The sequence below is a fragment of the Quercus lobata genome, chromosome 4 (assembly GCF_001633185.2).
Source record: "Quercus lobata isolate SW786 chromosome 4, ValleyOak3.0 Primary Assembly, whole genome shotgun sequence".
Classification (NCBI taxonomy): Eukaryota; Viridiplantae; Streptophyta; class Magnoliopsida; order Fagales; family Fagaceae; genus Quercus; species Quercus lobata.
Window position 1 is genome coordinate 46727480 of NC_044907.1, and position 17697 is coordinate 46745176.

General features: G+C 33.2%; 2 protein-coding genes across 2 annotated transcripts; both read right to left on the bottom strand.

Moving 5' to 3' along the window:
* Positions 1-62: 62 nt before the first annotated feature.
* On the bottom strand, positions 63-6463 carry LOC115986845 (ribonuclease H2 subunit A). The gene is made up of 8 exons (XM_031110184.1): positions 6208-6463; positions 6043-6114; positions 4038-4161; positions 3860-3947; positions 3125-3262; positions 2956-3043; positions 2742-2862; positions 63-438 (listed from the first exon to the last, which is right to left on the bottom strand). The coding sequence occupies exons 1-8, from the start codon at positions 6296-6298 to the stop codon at positions 261-263; spliced, it is 900 nt and encodes a 299-aa protein (XP_030966044.1). The 5' UTR covers positions 6299-6463; the 3' UTR covers positions 63-260.
* Positions 6464-7937: 1474 nt separating this feature from the next.
* On the bottom strand, positions 7938-10876 carry LOC115986844. Its single transcript, XM_031110183.1, has 3 exons — positions 9936-10876; positions 8850-9004; positions 7938-8613 (listed from the first exon to the last, which is right to left on the bottom strand). The coding sequence occupies exons 1-3, from the start codon at positions 10597-10599 to the stop codon at positions 8359-8361; spliced, it is 1074 nt and encodes a 357-aa protein (XP_030966043.1). The 5' UTR covers positions 10600-10876; the 3' UTR covers positions 7938-8358.
* Between the last annotated feature and the right edge of the window lie 6821 nt (positions 10877-17697).

Here is a 17697-nt window from a genome sequence, read left to right on the forward strand (position 1 = left end):
CCACTACCACGTACACTTCAGTACCACTAAGTGAGAGGTATAATTTATACAAGAAGCTACCCTTTGTAATAATATTCCATACTAGTTCAATCATATTACTAAAGCCAATTCCCGCTTCATTAGTGTACATCTAGCACACCTGGAATTCCCTATCTATTCTGTATATATGTCAGTAAAATTGCATGTGAAGGCATAATCTTACAATCATCAAATTGAATCCAAGAAGATAAGTTACCAGAAAATGTAAAAAATGTGTTGAGTTAGAAATGAGTGAGTTGCTCAAGTTTGCGAGCTTGGAAAAATTTGCAGCGTCCTTTACCACTTGATTCAATTTCTTCACTCTTCCTCTTGGATGAAGTTATCCCAACATTGCTTAATTTCAATTGCCTCTTGCCATTACTACTGCTAGAACCATCTTCATCCATTTGATCAGATTCCCTGTGGAAACAACCATAAAATTAAAATCAAATGAAAATTGACATAAAGGATTCAGGGTGGAGAAGGGGGTGTAGGAATGGCTGTTGATAAACTGCACAAATATTGCACCAACGCATAGTTATCAAATTCTCAGTATCATACTGATATCATTTTTTTTTGGCTATAAGTAAAGATATTTCAATTCTGTTTGAATACCGCTTATTGTTGAAAGCTAAAAACACAGTAGCAAAATAATTTTTAAATATGTGAATAGTGCTGTGGGATCCAGTTTTAAAGTTAAATTTGCATTTTTCCCAAGTTGCGGGTCCCAGGAACAGTGCCCATGGATCCATTAAAAAAATGTAGCCGCTGGAAAACACGTAAAACACGCTTCCCAAACTTACACTTCATTAAAACACAAGATTACTTCATGTTCACAATGATGAACACAACATAACCTAAAATAATTATGCACAAGAGTAAAGTGATTCTATAATCTAAAACGGAAATGCTACTTGAAAGACCACACATTAAACCAATCAAACAATTTCGAATTAGTAAACTCCGACATTAATGTTGTAAGTCATAGAGGTGCACCCTCTTCAATGGAAAGTGGTTCTAATTTTCTTCTAATTTTGGTTTTTTCACCAAAAAGTGAGAAAAGAAAAAATCAAACTTCTAGTTCAGAAAGAGCCTGTTGAAGTCTCAGATAATCCACAAAGGTATTCGTCATGAAATTGGGCAAACTAAAAAAATACTTGCTCAAGAAGATCTTCTGATTGAACATGAAGTTGACACCTTTTAGTCATAGCTATGCCCCTAATAAAATCTCCAGCAGCAAAAGAGAATTAAAAAAAAAAAGGACAAACAAAGCTCCCTTAAAGGGTAATGTTATGAACCACCTGACTTGCTCTTTTATTTTTCAGAAAGACAGTTTTTGATATCTGTTTTTTCTAAATTAGGGTAACTTCAAAACAACGCTTCCAACAGCACAAAGTGAAAATTTTTCTTTTTTTAGCAAAGATAATCAAATAGAAGGGAAATGAAGTAGAAGATACCATGAAAATAAATTAAGAAAGTTCATCATTCAAGTGAATTATCAAATTAAATAATTTAACACTCCCAAGGTTATGCAATTGGCCACCAAAAGATGACAAGGTTGCTAATTAAAAATGGGATGCTCCAGAACTCTTAAGGTACTCATATGTTTGCACAAGAAAGTTCTAACATGCGTCAGCTTTGGCTCAAATCGACAAAGGTATATCTGAAGTTCCCTTGCTTGGCCACACAGAGAGAGAGCCTCAAGAAAATAATATAAAGTTCTTGGCTCAACTCAATAAAGGCACATCAAGAAAGTTCCTATTATTTTCTCATTCACTCCAAATGTAAGATATTAAGAGTTACAGAAAATGAAATTTCCTATTAAATGGAAAATATAATAATGTTAAGTCAGTCTTCTATTGCAAATCAATAAGGAGAGAAAGAAAGAAAAAGAGCAGGGGTTGATTGAGTTGATGCCATCCTTGATCAGTCTTTAATAAATGATAGAAAGCAATATGAGAAGAAATCCATAGTGTCCTATATAACTTCTAGACCTGGCAGAAATCTAAATATCTATATGAACTATAAAAGAAACCAGACTAACAATTAAAAACTTTAGTTGCAAAGGAACTCAGCAAACTCAAGGCCTGGTTAACCAGATACAGGCTTAGACCTAAAACTAAGTATTCAGTATAGAAGAATAACGAAACTGACACTACATTGCCAAGGAGATCAAGAGTCATTGAACAGGCTACTGGATCCTAATCAAGATAGTCAAAGAGTCCAATAATGCCCTTCATCAATTTATAGTTACTGGAGTGTAGGACATCCTCCACCGTCTTTAAATATCTTGCATGCTGTTATCTTTGATGTCTTGTTTATTTTTATTTTTTAAAGTTGCATGGTATTCTTTCACTGCTTGTGCTGACTTCTGACTATTGTGCTTGAAGCCAGACCGATATAGCCAAATTTTTACTCTGGCCTTGGATTGGTTTTGGAAAAAATAGGTTCTGAAGAAACTGTATACGGCTTCTTACAAAGTATGTCAATAAAATCTGTATTTGATCTTTTAATATCACATCACCCCAGAGTCAATAACAATTATAATAGAATTAGGTATGCCTTCATAGTATCAATCATGTGTGATCTAGATTATAGAACAGGTAACAATACATATGGCCATTGACAAATGGTATATACATGTGCAGGTACATGCTTAAGATGGATTAATGCTAAAACGACAGAAACAGAAATTGCCAAGACAATGGTAGAAGAGGTCTGACCATAAGACTTCAACAAGATTCTTGAAGTAGGGAGTGCAGGTACCCCAACTAAAACGGACCAATGACGGGAATCCAAAAATAGGGTGTTTGTGATTCTCTAACCAGGCCTTGGTTTCAGGATCTATAAATGAAACAACACCAGATTCCTCATACTACAATAACCATCCAATAGTAACAAATAACATACAGAATAGAGAATTAGAGCATTTTTCACCTCCAGGGTATCCAGAACCAAAGTTTCTTTGGATGTTATCTGCTGTTTCATCAAGCACCCAGTCTCGCACAGCTCTATCTCTTGTGACCTGCATGATTTAATGAAAGATAAATTCAGAAGTGGTCAACGTATATTTTTAAATGGGAGGTAATTTGGAGAAGGTAATAACCTTTGCAACTATGCTTGCTCCACTCACAACTGGATAAAGACTATCAGCCTTCTTTGCAACCACAAATTTGATAGAAGGAAACCTTTCAGACAGTTTTGTTCTGTACTTCTCAGGATCCCCCACTGTATCTACATAAACCTGAAACATATGCATGCATAGATGTTTTCCATTTTTATCATGGCATCATTTAAAGGGGTTGAGCTGACCCCACAAAATTCAAAGAATAAGTGTCAACAGAGCACCCTGTTTTTTTCTTGGCCTATATATATGTTAAGAAATTTGTAATTCGTTACTACATCTGTTTCTCAGGTTAGTAGATTAAAATTATAAAAAGAGAAAACCAAAGGTGCTCTGTGTTCATGAGGCATTGAGGCAACAATGAAGAACGCTTACTACCAATAGCATTTTGTTTGCAGTACACCACTCCCTAGTTATTTGATTTTTAATATTCCACAAAATGGTATGCATCCCCCTCGTTCGACATAATTCTTTGATCATATTCTATCATTTTCCCCCCTTGCAAATGTCTGCAAACGAATATACTCATTTGAATTTTGATAATACATCCAGTAGCATAATACTAGACAGATAATCTAATGGCACATTGCAAAATCCATACAGCATCCAGTCACTTAGTCCTTGCTATATTTGGTTCAATATATTCGATACAGCCATTGAAATCAACAAACATGTATTAAGCAACAATGAATTCACAAAAGTTGTAATGACTTTTACCTCAGTTAGAAGAACTCCCAAATTTAGTACCCTAACGACAAGGCCAATTGCAGAATCATGTGATATTTCATTAAGATTTATCTTATTCCTGTTGATAAACAAACAAACAAACAAAAATCAGTAGAAGCAACAAACTATTAGAAACAAAAAACTAGAGATTCAAATATTCTTTACTAACTTCTTTAGCATTTTAGCTGAGAGCTCCTTTGGATCTATCACATCAACAGCCCATCCAATTGATTCATCAGCCTTTAAATTTTCAAATAATTCCTCCCTCTTCTCTTCTTTTAGTGTCTTTGAATCTGCAGAGAATAAAACAGAAAATCTAATCATTGAGTGGGACGTGATTTCTGAAACCATATTGAATGGACAAGCAGTTCATTATTACCATTGTTATCTAAATTCATAATTGAAATACATAGGTAGAAGTCAAAAACTTTGGGAGCCGCTTTTTCTCCTTACATGATAGCGCTACAGAACAGCTGCTAACTAGACCCTTTTTTTTTATAAGTAATAAAGATATATATTCAAGAATACTACCTTATGCAGAAAGTCATAAGGCAGAGAAAAAAAATACAAAGAGAGAAGATAAAAAAAGAGAAAAATAAAAAAATAAAGGAAAAGATACTAATTACAAAGGAGAGAACTAAGGAACTTAGGGAGGGAGTTACTAGTGGTGAGTCCCCAAGCCCTAGACCAGTCAAACAGAAAGCCACTGAAAGAAGCCAATAGTTGGTCATTCGAACTTTCCATGTCCTCAAACATCCTCCAATTTCACTTCCTCCAAAGACACCACATTAAGCACAATGGAGCTAAATTCCAAATGCTAGACGAATGCTTTCCAAGCCAATTCCACCAACCAAAGAGAGTATCCGCAACCGATCTTGGCAAGACCCATGAAATCCCAAAAGATGTAAAAACCAAACTCCACAACCGGTATAGTCATTTTCACAATTAAATTGACATTAAAGAAGGCATCCAGAGTTATTTTTTCCTTACCCGCATTTTTATTGGTAAGTAACACACAAACCTAGTGGGTCTTGAACCCACAAACTCACCCTCCAACGAATGATTATGGAAGAACAAGGTGTCAATTGAGCTATATCTCATTGGTTTAATTCAGCCCTTTGTCATAAAATCAGTAATCATGGCATAAATGATTCTAAAATGGGCAGAACATCAAGCAAATGAAGCACCTACTTAGTCTTGCAAACCCCTAGGTTTCTTGTTGTCAAGGAAGTGAAAGTCACATGAAATACAAACTAATGCCTTAACCAGAATGTTAAATAGAGTCATAAATAAACAGAAGATAATAAAAGAAAATTTAAAATCAATAAACTTGAAGCTATATATCAAGTCAACTGTCAACCAACAAAATCTTGAAGCCCAACTTAGGTTGGTTAGCTATATGATTTTCCTAAAACTAAAGATAAAAGAAATTATGTTTGCAAGCATTCATCTCCACGGTGAGATTATGTGTTTTCTATATCAATATTCTTGCTTTCTCTACAACAACAACAACCAAATCTTAGTTCCAAAATATGGGGGTCGGTTGTGCATCCTCAAAAAACCATTCATAGTTGGTCACATGTATTCTTTTCCGCTATTCTATAAAATTTACATTTTCTCTTTATTAGTAATCTTAACACAAGCTCAACTCATTGGCTATGCTTAATTTGTGATTATGACTACAACTAAACTAAACAGACCTCATTAGAAGAAATTCAAAGAAAAAGAGAGACTTATGTGCATAATTAAAGATAGTGTCTTTATGCGCAATTAGAAAGATTTATGTGGCATGTAAAAAGTAAATATTTCCGATTATGTAGTCACTCACTACTATATTCTTAATCCTGGAAAAGAGACTTATCAAGACAAAGGAACTTAAGAGGTCACCCACCACACCCCTATGAACTTACATCTTTGAAGACAAGATTTGACATTTTCAAAGTCTCACAACAACTTATTTGTATCAACTTCAGTCGAATTAAATATTAATGTGTAAATTTGATCCTAGTTAAAATGAATGTCAAAATAATTTTTTTTTTTTTAATTAACAATTTTATAGAGTGCGTTCTTCGACATCACAGTACGAAAGGAAAATCAAAGACCCAAGAAAGCATAACCATTACTTTTCTGCCATAAATTAAAATAAAAAACTATGAGAAGAGAAGAAGAAAAACCTGCAAAGTTCAAGGAGGAAAGAGTTTTCTGATAGGAGAGAGCACAGTACAAGCAGCCGTACACCATGGGTCCTGAGAAAATTTTTTAAAAAAAAATTTGTCAAAAAACCACAAATTTAGAAAAGAGAGAAAGAAAAAGTGGGTTGTGAAGAAAGAAGGTGAAACCTAAAACAGGGCCTCGTCCAGCTTCGTCAATGCCCATAATGCAAGGCTTTGATGCCCATTTCGGCACACTACTGGCCTCCTCCGATCCCATTCTTGCTCACTCTCAGACTCAGACTCAGTCACAGTCGCCACTCGCTCACTCTTTCTCTTTCTTCTCAGAAACAAAACAAGAAGGGGCCTTTTCGATTTCCCGCCACCAAGGCAAAGCAGCTAAAATGTTTTGGCTTTGGGCGCTTGGACTGGCAGGAACTTTATGTGAAATTCATTTTTTAAATTAAATAAATAATATCACTGTACTTTAGTATTTCTGTCATCAACTTAATTTTATTAACCATTAATCCAAATATTAAAAAAAAAAAATTGATAATTCAATAATCAGAGAAGAAAGTGATTTCGATCCTGAACATCTTCTCAGATTAAGATTTAAAAAAAAAAAAAAAAAAAACTGTTGACATTTTTTTAATCATTTAAATCTTTATTTTTCTTTGGGAATTTATGAGTCAAGAGTTTACTTCACTTCAATATATATTCATTCCAAAAAGGCAATGAATTTGAAATATATAAAAATAAATAAATTTGACAAGAAGTCAAATTTGTGATGACAAATGTTTTTCCAAAACGCTCTAAACAAAGTCTCCCCAAAGCCTACTAAATTCTATTAGTTTCATTCCAAACTCATGCATTTACTTTTGGATTGTAAATAAGTTTATTAGGGACCAAGTTATTATTTGTAATTTATTGATAATTAAAATTATATAATTTTTAACAATGTAACACTGATGAATCTATTTTTGTAAGTTCATAAATGAAATTCATTCTATTCAACCCAAATAATATAATTTAATTAATGATAATTAACTTACATTTGTGAAAGGGTAAAAATTTAGTTGTTATGTTTACTACAAATTGGAATTTGAAAAAGAATATAAGTTAGTAAATTAGGTCATTAAACAAACTTTGACTTATTTAACAAGAAAATAAATTAAATTTAAATATATAATATACTTTATTTATTAATAAATTCAAATTCAACTCATATTTGAAATAAGACAAAGATTGAGTCCAGTGCATTACACCTATTATGATGGAGACGTATGTTCACCACATATCACTATTATAAATAATCTAGTACATTACAAGAAGGTATATGGTCTTTCTTAAACTCCAACTCAGCACACATGTGATGTTTCTAAGAACTTTGATTTTTTTTTCTTTTTTTGAGAAGTCTCAAAATAAAATAAAATTGTCAATTTCAAGTTTTTAATACACGATTCCGCTAATTTACAGCCGTACAAATCACATGGGTCAGTCTTCCTAGGCCTTCAGGCCTTTAAAGGCCTAAGCAAGGAAGTTGCATATATTTAGCCCAAGTTTGAGTGGGAGGAAAAACTCTCTTTACTTTCTGGCAAAAATACGATTTGAAGCCCAAACCTCACCCTACTCATGCTGGCCTTGGACACAAAAGAGTTGGTAGAGAAAATACCCATGGAACAAGGGGAGCTATTCAATTTATATTTTGAAAAGGAGTATATGATACAGTTAGCCCAACTTTGGGAGAAAAAAGCTTTCTTTGGGACACAACAGAGTTGGAAGAGATAATACACATGGAACTAGGGAACTAGGGGAAGCAATTCAATTTATTTATTTATATTTTTGAAAAGGAGTCACATGATACAGAGTCCAGACTCTAGACATATAAAATTAGCTAATTTCCTACAAATACATGCATGATCATGAAATCACTTCCACCTTTTATTTATCCCCCATCAACTTCAAAAGGTACCATTCTATCTAAATTTAATTCAACTTCTGTACAAGCTCATTTTCAATACGTATTCCTTGAGAGCATAATGACCAGGTTATGTAACATCAATTCAACATCATCACATCCCTCTCCCGATCAACACCACAGCAATTCCAACCACCCAAAATCCTTCTAAACTACAATACCAGACTCTACATAGTATGCCCACAGCCCACAGGCCATGCCAACATCACAAAACTATACCATTTCTTTCAACTATGTAAGAAATGAAAAAAGATAACGCTCATTATTTCTACTTTCTATGAACATGATATATCCAGTGTCTTATTCCTGCATATATATATATATATATATATATATATATTATCAAAGACAAAAATTGGATCTTAATCAATTATCAATTTTAGCGTGGAGGCTGTTTGTTCTCTGTCATTGCAGCTAATGAACAAGTCCAAGTATTGCATTGCTTCGCAAGGGAGGAGACCTTCAAGAAGAAAATTAAACAAATGTGAGTGAGTCCCTTGCATGACATCCAAACACTGCTCCAATACCCTCTTCTGCTGCTCCTTGTTGAGCTCCACTGCCTCCATGAAAGGTAGTAAATCTTTGTCCTCCTCCATGAAGTGCTGTTTAGAATTCTCCTGTGGCACAGTACAAAATACAAAGAATCCAAATTAGCACCACACTCATAGCATAGCACCAAAGGCAAAGTGCTTGTGGTTGTGAATCTTTTCTTGCACTTCAAGTATAAAAAAAAAAAAAAATTAAATAGGATTCTTCACCGGTGTAAATCATGTCTCATTATAATATTCGATATTTTCATTGGCAAGCATTATCTAGTGGTTCTCAATGCCACTATGTATAAAGCAGTCCTCACCTGCAATGATTTAAGCCTAGTGGAAAGGTTGGAGAGAGCCTCTTGGTAGTCAGGGCTCCCTGAGTCCATAACTCCAATAGATTTAATGCCTTCTTTGATACCATTCATGATGGGTAGGTCCCTTGCATGTTCCTCGTTTGCAGCTTTACATATTCCTGCATCATCATGATTATTTACAAGTATCTTTAGTAAGTGCTTTCCTTAAAAAATAAGCTACTTTCACCCTCCCCCAAAACTTACTAGCATGATCTCAACGAACTTAGATGAATTGATAATTACCAGAGAATGAGAAATGTAACCATCTTTGATTGCTTTCACAACATATTTAACATTTGACTGTAAATAATATGACTTTTGTTTTCATTTTAATTTGGTGGGATAACTCCAAATGGGAAGATGCCAAAGCAGGTAAAACAAGTACATAGGAGGGTCCATCCTCTACTAAAAGAAAAAGTTAGAGAAAGGGGTGTGCCGCTCAAGTTTCCAAACTCAGCTTTATTAGGAGGAAAAGCACCCACCTAGACAGGTTTTCAAATATTCTCTTGGTTACTTAAAAAAGAGATAATTCTTACCATTTATGTTTAAACTTTTCCAAAAGATAGAATTTATAAGTGTCGCCGATAATATTGCTAGACATGTTAGTGGGTTTGCGGTGTGGATGGAGGCCAAATCGGCCATTCTTTCTTAATAATAATTACAGTGTTCTTTCTAAAAAAAAAATAAAAAAAATACAACAATAAGAGCATAATGGAACCAAATGAGTAGCTCAATGATATCAATTAATTATGTTTATGTTTTAAACCTACCCTTCATAAAGTTTCATGCATATAATCATAATCATATAATGGATAAGTCAAAGTTTCACTTTCTAATAAACTAAACTAGTATAATGTCGGTTTCAATTAGCTTAACTTTAGAATAAAATAACAAATGAAATACTCTGGTGCGATTGGTGTGACTAATAATAAGTGGATCCAATAACAAGAAACAAGAAGTTTTGAGGGTAACACGTAACCCAGTTTTGAGTGGAACAACTGTAACCAATTAAAACTCGACACGTGTTCATATTAATTTAACGGTCCTTACCTCGATCAGCCTTCTCCAAGATCGGAAACACGACTCTCTCCTCCATCTGAGCGTGCTCCAACAACACTTCCAGCAGCTCCGAGTAGCTCCTCGCGAGCTTCTTCATCTCCATGCGCGGGCTCCCCACCGTCGGATCCACACTCCCCTTCCCTCCACGCGTCGCCAGATCCTCCACCCACCTCACCAGCCTCTCCACGTGCCACGTCATGCTCTTGTGCTGCAGCGCAATCGCCCTCACCACCAACGGCGTCGTTTCCTCCTCCTCCTCGTCCTCCTCGTCGCAGCTCCTCACCCCCAGAGGCGGGTGCGGAAACCGCGCGTCAATGTAACGCAGAACCGTTTCGAGTGAGCCCGACACGGTCTCGGACCCGATTTGGAGAACCGGCGCGTCGGACCCGAAATTCGGCGTGTCGGAGGGGACGAACCGGACCGAGACGCCCTTGTGGAGGAGGGCGAATCGGATGTAGGCGGCGGGGACGCTGGTCGGTGAGCCGTATAATCGGACGGTCGAAGATTTGGTGGAGACGACAGCGGCGGCGGCGGTACAGGCGGTAGTACCGGTGGTGGTGGTGGTGATGCCGTTGTTGAGGATGACGTCATGGGGGACAATCTCGGCCGTCGATTTCTTAGACTTTTTACGAAAGCAATTCCACTTTTTTATCATCGTTAAAATGCGCGAGCGAGAGGCAGAGTGAGTGAGAGTGCGAAACGGAGGCGTTAAATGGAGGAAAGAGATGGGGTGGGGGTAGTTGAGAAAGGAATTGAATTTGGGGGTTTGATGAGACTATAAATAGGGTGGTTGGATGGAGCAGCTTGTTATGGAAGGGACTGATTCAAAGGATGTAGGAAATATAGAAGACGTATTTCTGACTATATATATATTTCTTTGTTTCTTATTGAATGACAGTGGTGCAGAGAGGGGTAGATAGCAAAATATGTACTAGTAAACGCTGACGCTCCGGGGGGCTCGCTCTTTTTTTGTCTCCTTCTTTTTCTACTTCTCCTCGGATTCTTATTATTTCCCACGTCAATTCAGAAAAATTAAAATTAAAATTAAAAATAATAATAAAATAAAAAACCCAAAAAAAAAAAGTTATATTAATAATTGAGATATCCATTAACATCCTTTATTTTGTAGTACGTCAGCATCAAATGTCAAGTTGTCAACATGTCCAATCCTAATCCTCCTCCTAAAGATTAACGCCAGACAAAGGGATATGATTAATGTGGGGGAGGCAAGTCCAAATATATATTGGCCTTGGACATTGTCTGAGAAGGTACGATGGTCGGAGAATTGATCAACAGTGAAGAATGAGTAAGACCAAGAACTTCACGAGCAAGTTATGGTTGTAAAGGCCGGGAAAGATAGGCCGAGGACGAATATCTTCTTAGCTAAACAAAGAAAAGGTCAAAATGTGAGTTTTATTATCTAAAGTGACATTTTAGGAAGTTCTGTTGATAAAGATATGCATTGTGAACGTACTTGACAAAATGAGAGCTGAGAAATATCTAAGAAAAAACTACTACCACCGCATTGAATGCTCTGCAATTAACTCTTTAGCCGCATTTATGTGAAGAAGACCCCTGAACAGTGCTGGCTTGGTCGCCCCAACTCACAGAAGGTCTGTGAGGGTGTCCGATGGGACAAGTACTCAAGTAGTGTCTTGAACGATCGACAAGTGGAGGGGTCAGGATTATTCAAAATGAGATATATAATGTAAGAGACCCCTGATGTAAAAGAGGTCGAGAAATTAAGAGAAAAAGACCGTTGCATCAAGAACTTAACTTATAATCAAACTTTAGAGAAATATATAAGAAATGATCTCCTCAAACTGTACCGAGGACAGTTTTCTTTAGATTAAACTATTCTATATACATTTTCTTGTCATCTGAATCCATTTTAGTTGTTGACTGATTCATTGAAACCTAGTTTTCCAACCCACTCTCTACAAATTCATTGTATTAGACCTTTTGAATTTAAGTTCATTTATCATTTGGGTTAGGGACTCAAATTGCGTCATTATAATTAAGTAACTAAAATTTTCTAAAATAATATATTATTAATACATTTTTTTTTTTTTTGCTAGAGTTTAGTGTATGTTACTGTTATCTTATTTGTTTGCATCATTTTAAATTATAAAAATTTAAAATTTAAAAATTTAATTAATGATATAATTACTAATCTTTTATCTTCTGAAATTTTTTAAACATGAAATATGTAAGAAGAAAATGTAATCCACATTTATTAAATCTACATTAAATAAAAAAAATATGGAAAGTGTAAAATTACAAACTATTTTGCAATATTTTTTTACAAATTGTTGATGTGGTTGGTGAGTAATTATTTGTAAGTGAAAAAGTGATGTTAGTAGTAGGTCCGGATAAAAGTCAGTAAAAATTGACACAACAATAATTTGTAAAAATATTATAAAATAATTTGTAGTTATACCTTTACTTAAAAGATCTTAAGTGAAATTATAACCAAAATTTTTCTTTTTTATATATTACAACTTAACTGACACACTTTTAGTGATTTTCATTTTCCTGTAGGTCACCACCATATCACTTTATCATCCATTATAACTTACAAGTTACAGATTTGTGAAGATTTGGGGGGTATTTGCTACATGCATTTAAAAATTGAAAACATGTGTTTAAAAACATGTGTGAAAATACATATGAGTAAAAAAGTGTGTAAAAATACTTATAATATTGTTTAAAAACTGAAAACATGTGTTTGAGCGAGTGTACTAAATAGAGCCTTGTTGTCTAGTCTAGAATCATTTGCCATTGAAATTTTTCTCATTCTTTACAGGGATGGAAAAACAAAATTTATGTTCAATCTGCCGGCACTATTAAATTGTAGTCTTTTATTGCTAATATCTAGGGTATTTTTTATTAATTCATAATATAATAATAACTGATCAAACAACACACAGACAAAAAAAAAAAAAAAAAACATATTTCATATCAAATTTCATCATACTTTTATAAATAGTATTTAGATTAAAATAGGTGTATATTGAAGATTTTGAAAATAGTGACAATAATTACTATAAAACAATCAAGTAATTAGTGTCAGTTTGGTTTTTTTTTTTTTTTGAGAAGAAAATTTGGTTAGTTTATTTATTTATAGGTGTTTCTACCAAAAGAAACTTGAGATATACTGGGAGGCTGATCCTAAATGAAGACAAACAATTGAAAGAGAAATAGTAAAAGAAGCAAAGAAGTGGGTTGGGACTTGCGAAAAAGATTTGCTGGGTTTGATAACTTCATATGGGTTTTCGGTGATACTGCTTGCAGAATGGGAAAGAAAGAAGTGAAAAAATATATATAAATTTTAATAAAATAGTGACAGAGGATTGAGGCTGATGCTTTTTTTTTTTTTTAATTATAATAAATTAGTTAAAGTAGTAAAAGTAGAGTTTTATTTTTATTTTTATTTTTTATATTAATTTAGCTAAAATTGTATTGAGGCTGGTACTAATGCTCTGATATCTATCTTCTTAAAAAAAAAAAAAAAAAAAAAAAGAGTTTTATCTGTCTATTTTAGGATGGGAAATCTATGATTCTGGGGATAAAATGTCATAGTATGAGATTTTAGGATATTGTAAGAAGTTATTGTAAACAATAAAGTGATGTTAGTGATGAATTAATGTAAAAATTAATAATAATTTGCTATCTTATAAATTGTGAAAACAATTATGAAAAATATTCATTATTTTCTAAGTAATATATAGTGACTTGAGAGAGAGCTTTCTCCACTTCAAACCATGGTTTTTTACCTTTCTAAGTATTTTTTTGTAAAATTAATGTGCTCTCTGTGATCTTCTCTCCATTAAACACTCCATTAGCAACAGTACAATTGGCCATTGATTCATTTTAATGGCACCAGATGTGTGGGTAGTTCACTAACCTAAAACCAGTGCCTATTAAGCCCCCACCTAAAACCTAAATACCACATTCATGGTTTAAAAAAAGAAAAAGAAAAAGAACTCCCTCTTCTTTTATTCCACTTTTAGTAAACAAACCATCTGCAAAACAAACCCAAATGCATTTATATTAAGAGTAATGTTACAGACACAAATTATTTTATAATATTTTTATAAAATGTTGATGTGGCTAGGTCTTATTAGTTTTCATTTAGGCCCACCATTAATATCATTTTTTCATTTACCAATAATTATTCAGCAATTTGTAAAATAGTTTGTATTTAGGTTTTATTAGTTTTCATTTAGGCCCCCATTATTATCACTTTTTTCATTTACCAATAATCACTCAACAGTTTGTAAAAATTTTTGTAAAATAGTTTGTATTTCTAACATTATTCTTCATATTAAAACTTTCTTTAAATGCATTATTAATTCAATAATAGGATTAATAATCCAATCGCACTTATTATTATAGTAATTATGGAGAGGTTTTTATTAAAATTATGTTTCTATATAATTATAAACATTAATTTTAAGCTCACTAGCCGTTTTAAGTTTACTATGCAATGTAGAGCTTAAACTATGCAATGTAGTTTAAGGCTCACTAGCCGTTTTAAGGGGGCGAAGAAACTTCACTAGCCGTTGAGCCGTAAGACTGTGAGAGCAAATTTGGGATGACGTAACTTTAGGACAAAATGGAGCCTCGTTTCTTTGATCATGAATCATAAATCATAATCATCGCCACGCTCCAAATTATAATGCTTTCACACGAAACCACATATCATTATCATTATCATTAGCTGATTGACCTTTTTGAGTTCCTAATAAATTCCAAGTCTTGTTCGGTCCCTCATGAGTTATATACATTAGCTAATTATTAGAGTAGTCACCTTTCAATTGATATATAATTTATAATGAAAACAAAAAATTGCTTAAAAATAAAAAATCATTTTTTTGGGGTTTGTATCATGAAACTTAAAATCTTTCTTTTGTTAACGAGTAAAGATGTAAAATTATTAATGAGCTGAAGCAATACCCACCAAGTCACTCCAATTTTTTCTTCAAACGAGGGAGTTAGCATTTGGGCGGGCCCATTAGTTTTCCCTTCTTAAAATCCACCCAACTAAATATCCTAAATATCTTGTTTCCCTTTTTTTCTCCTCTTTTTTATCCTCCTTAAAATTTACCCAACCAAACAAGCCCTTAGAGAAGAAATCAAGTATATAATTGGCTAGATTAATCTACATGTAAACAATTGCTAAACGTCCCTTGATATATATATATATATATATATTTATAGAATTAATAGTCCCATTTATAGTGTGTATATATATATATTGAATTTATATTTTAAAAATCTAACAGTTGAATTATATGTTATATATGTTTTTAACATGTATACCAATTTTCATATTAATCGGATGTAATTTATTATTTGATTCATAAACTCATTTTTTATGCATTATTTTAAAGTACAAAAACTTGAATTTAAACAATTGATTGATGACATGGCTATTAATCTTTGATCATATTTAAATTTTATAAGTATGGAATATATACAAAAATAATGTAATTTAGCGGTTGATTTATCAAAATTCACATCTAATTAAAAAATATTGGGTAATGTAATATTATTTAAAGTTATACCAGATGTAACTTGAACCTAACCAATATATATATAAAGGAACGAGAGTAGAGGAAATTAAAAAGTTGTATACTTGTGGGGAATCAATTTATAGGAAAGTGTTCTTCGAAATTCCAAATCTAAAATTAAACCCTCTCTTACCAGCTTAAGGATCCGTTTGGTTGGAAGAGTGGAAAAGTGGGAAGATAGAAAATGGTGGAAGGATAGAAAAGATTTTATTTTCTCTCATTTTTGTTTGGTTTGGAGTGGAAAAGTGGAGGAATGAAAAAAATAAGTTTGAATAAATTTACTCATATACCCTTGTTAAAGAATGATGCCCAATTAAAACAAAAAAAAAGTGACAAATAACCATACAAAAAAAAGAGCAATCATCTAAATTTATTAGAAAAATAAAAAAAAAAAAAAAAAAAAAAAAAAAAAAAATATCACGCAGACTTTAAAAAATCAAAAGAAAAAAGAAAGGCAACGTTACTGCCCAGAAGAGGGAAAAAAAAAAAAAAAAAAAGAAGAGGAAGAAAAGATAAGAGGCTACGTTGCCCAGAAAAAGAAAAAACAAAACAAATAAAAAAGGCAACAAGGCAACGTCAACGTGTTACAGACTAGGGGAGAAGAAAAAAAAATAAAGGCAACATGAAGACAATCAAGAAAAAATTTATCTTCACTCAATTTTCTCTTTATTTTGGGGAGAAAATATTTTGGTGGACGGGAGAAAACACCTGAGTCCCACCATTTATTTTCCATCATTCCTATCCAACTAAACATACTCCAAAAAAGTTTTCTTTCTCATTTTCTCTCATAAGTTTTCCATCCACCTTATTTCACCTCCAAACAAACGCACCCTTAATTCTACATTAATGCTTGTTGAATACTCTATGTTGATCAAGAAACCAACCAAACACACTCCAAAAAAGTTTTATTTCTCATTTTCTCTCCTAAGTTTTCCATCCACCTTATTTCACCTCAAAACAAACGCACCCTTAATTCTACATTAATACTTGTTGAATAGTCTATGTTGATCAAGAAACCAACAATCCAATGGCTTAAATGATCTCCAAGGATAACCGCCAATTCCTGAAGTACCAGGAATTCTTTTGGAATTGCCATTTGTATTTATTTCTACACTTCAAGAAGAGGAGTCGTCCATAAAATCTAGCTTGATTGTTTGGTTTGTGGAACTCTTGTTAAGTTATGTAAGCACAATAATAAAAGTAACGAGTAGAATGGATAATATCGGGAACGACTATAAATAAATGGCACCTTAATTGTTGGGAAATCAGTTTATATCGATCGTGAGCTAACCAAATGTTCCAAAAGAGCAAAAATAAATTATTAGGGTCAAGGAAGAGAAAATGGGATATAATGTGTATCTTATCACAAAACAATAATGATAAGTTTGAACTCTGAAATTATTTACTCCTACATACAATTTCATTGGTTCTTTACTCTATTTTAAAATGTCTCAAAGCCAATAGTCATTAGTCACAAGCCAATTACATCCTTCCTCTTTTGTGGGGGTTTAGAATCTTTAGATCCATAGGTAGAATTCATTATTTGTGTTTAGCCCCACACACACAAAATACCCCCTCAAGTTGTAACAATATTTTAAAACTCTAATAGACATAATTTTAATATCTTTCATAATTTATTAACTTGTATCATTTTATAAAAATTAATAAGATTATCAATAACACAACCAATAAAAATGATGAAGAAAGTGCATTCTACAAATATGGCATCCAAACATATCAATTTCCACTTTTCAAATGAAGGGAGCAATTTACGTATAATAATTTTAAGTTTCCCTTAGAAAGTGATACTCCATTGAGGACCCCAAAATAAAGAGAAGTTTCAAATAAACACACAAATCCTAATCCGAAATCAAATAAAAAAAATAATTAGTCCTTCAATGAGTGTTAAAGGAATTGCATTTTGCTCTTTCTTTTTTATGTTGCACTAAATAATGGAATATGATTGATCACCTTAGATAGTTCTTTAATGGGCATATGGAAATTGAAAATGTTAGGATTCTAAGTGGCCATAAGAAATGTGAGACAGGTAAGATTAGTGCTCACCTATGTTGTGGAAGACGTACTTTTTCCCCGCTTCATTTTTTGCTGAATAGTAATGATATATTATGGGAGGAAACAAAGGATGGTCTCAGCCTATCCTTAAAAACGAAAAAGAA

Coding starts and splice junctions, on each gene's coding strand:
- LOC115986844 (XM_031110183.1), bottom strand. CDS start 10,599: ATGATAAAAAAGTGGAATTGCTTTCGTAAAAAGTCTAAGAAATCGACG. Junction 9,005..9,935: donor CTTGGAGAAGGCTGATCGAG/GTAAGGACCGTT, acceptor ATGATGATGCAG/GAATATGTAAAGCTGCAAAC. Junction 8,614..8,849: donor CTAGGCTTAAATCATTGCAG/GTGAGGACTGCT, acceptor ACTGTGCCACAG/GAGAATTCTAAACAGCACTT.
- LOC115986845 (XM_031110184.1), bottom strand. CDS start 6,298: ATGGGATCGGAGGAGGCCAGTAGTGTGCCGAAATGGGCATCAAAGCCT. Junction 6,115..6,207: donor TGGACGAGGCCCTGTTTTAG/GTTTCACCTTCT, acceptor AAATTTTCTCAG/GACCCATGGTGTACGGCTGC. Junction 4,162..6,042: donor TTCCTCCTTGAACTTTGCAG/GTTTTTCTTCTT, acceptor TATTCTCTGCAG/ATTCAAAGACACTAAAAGAA.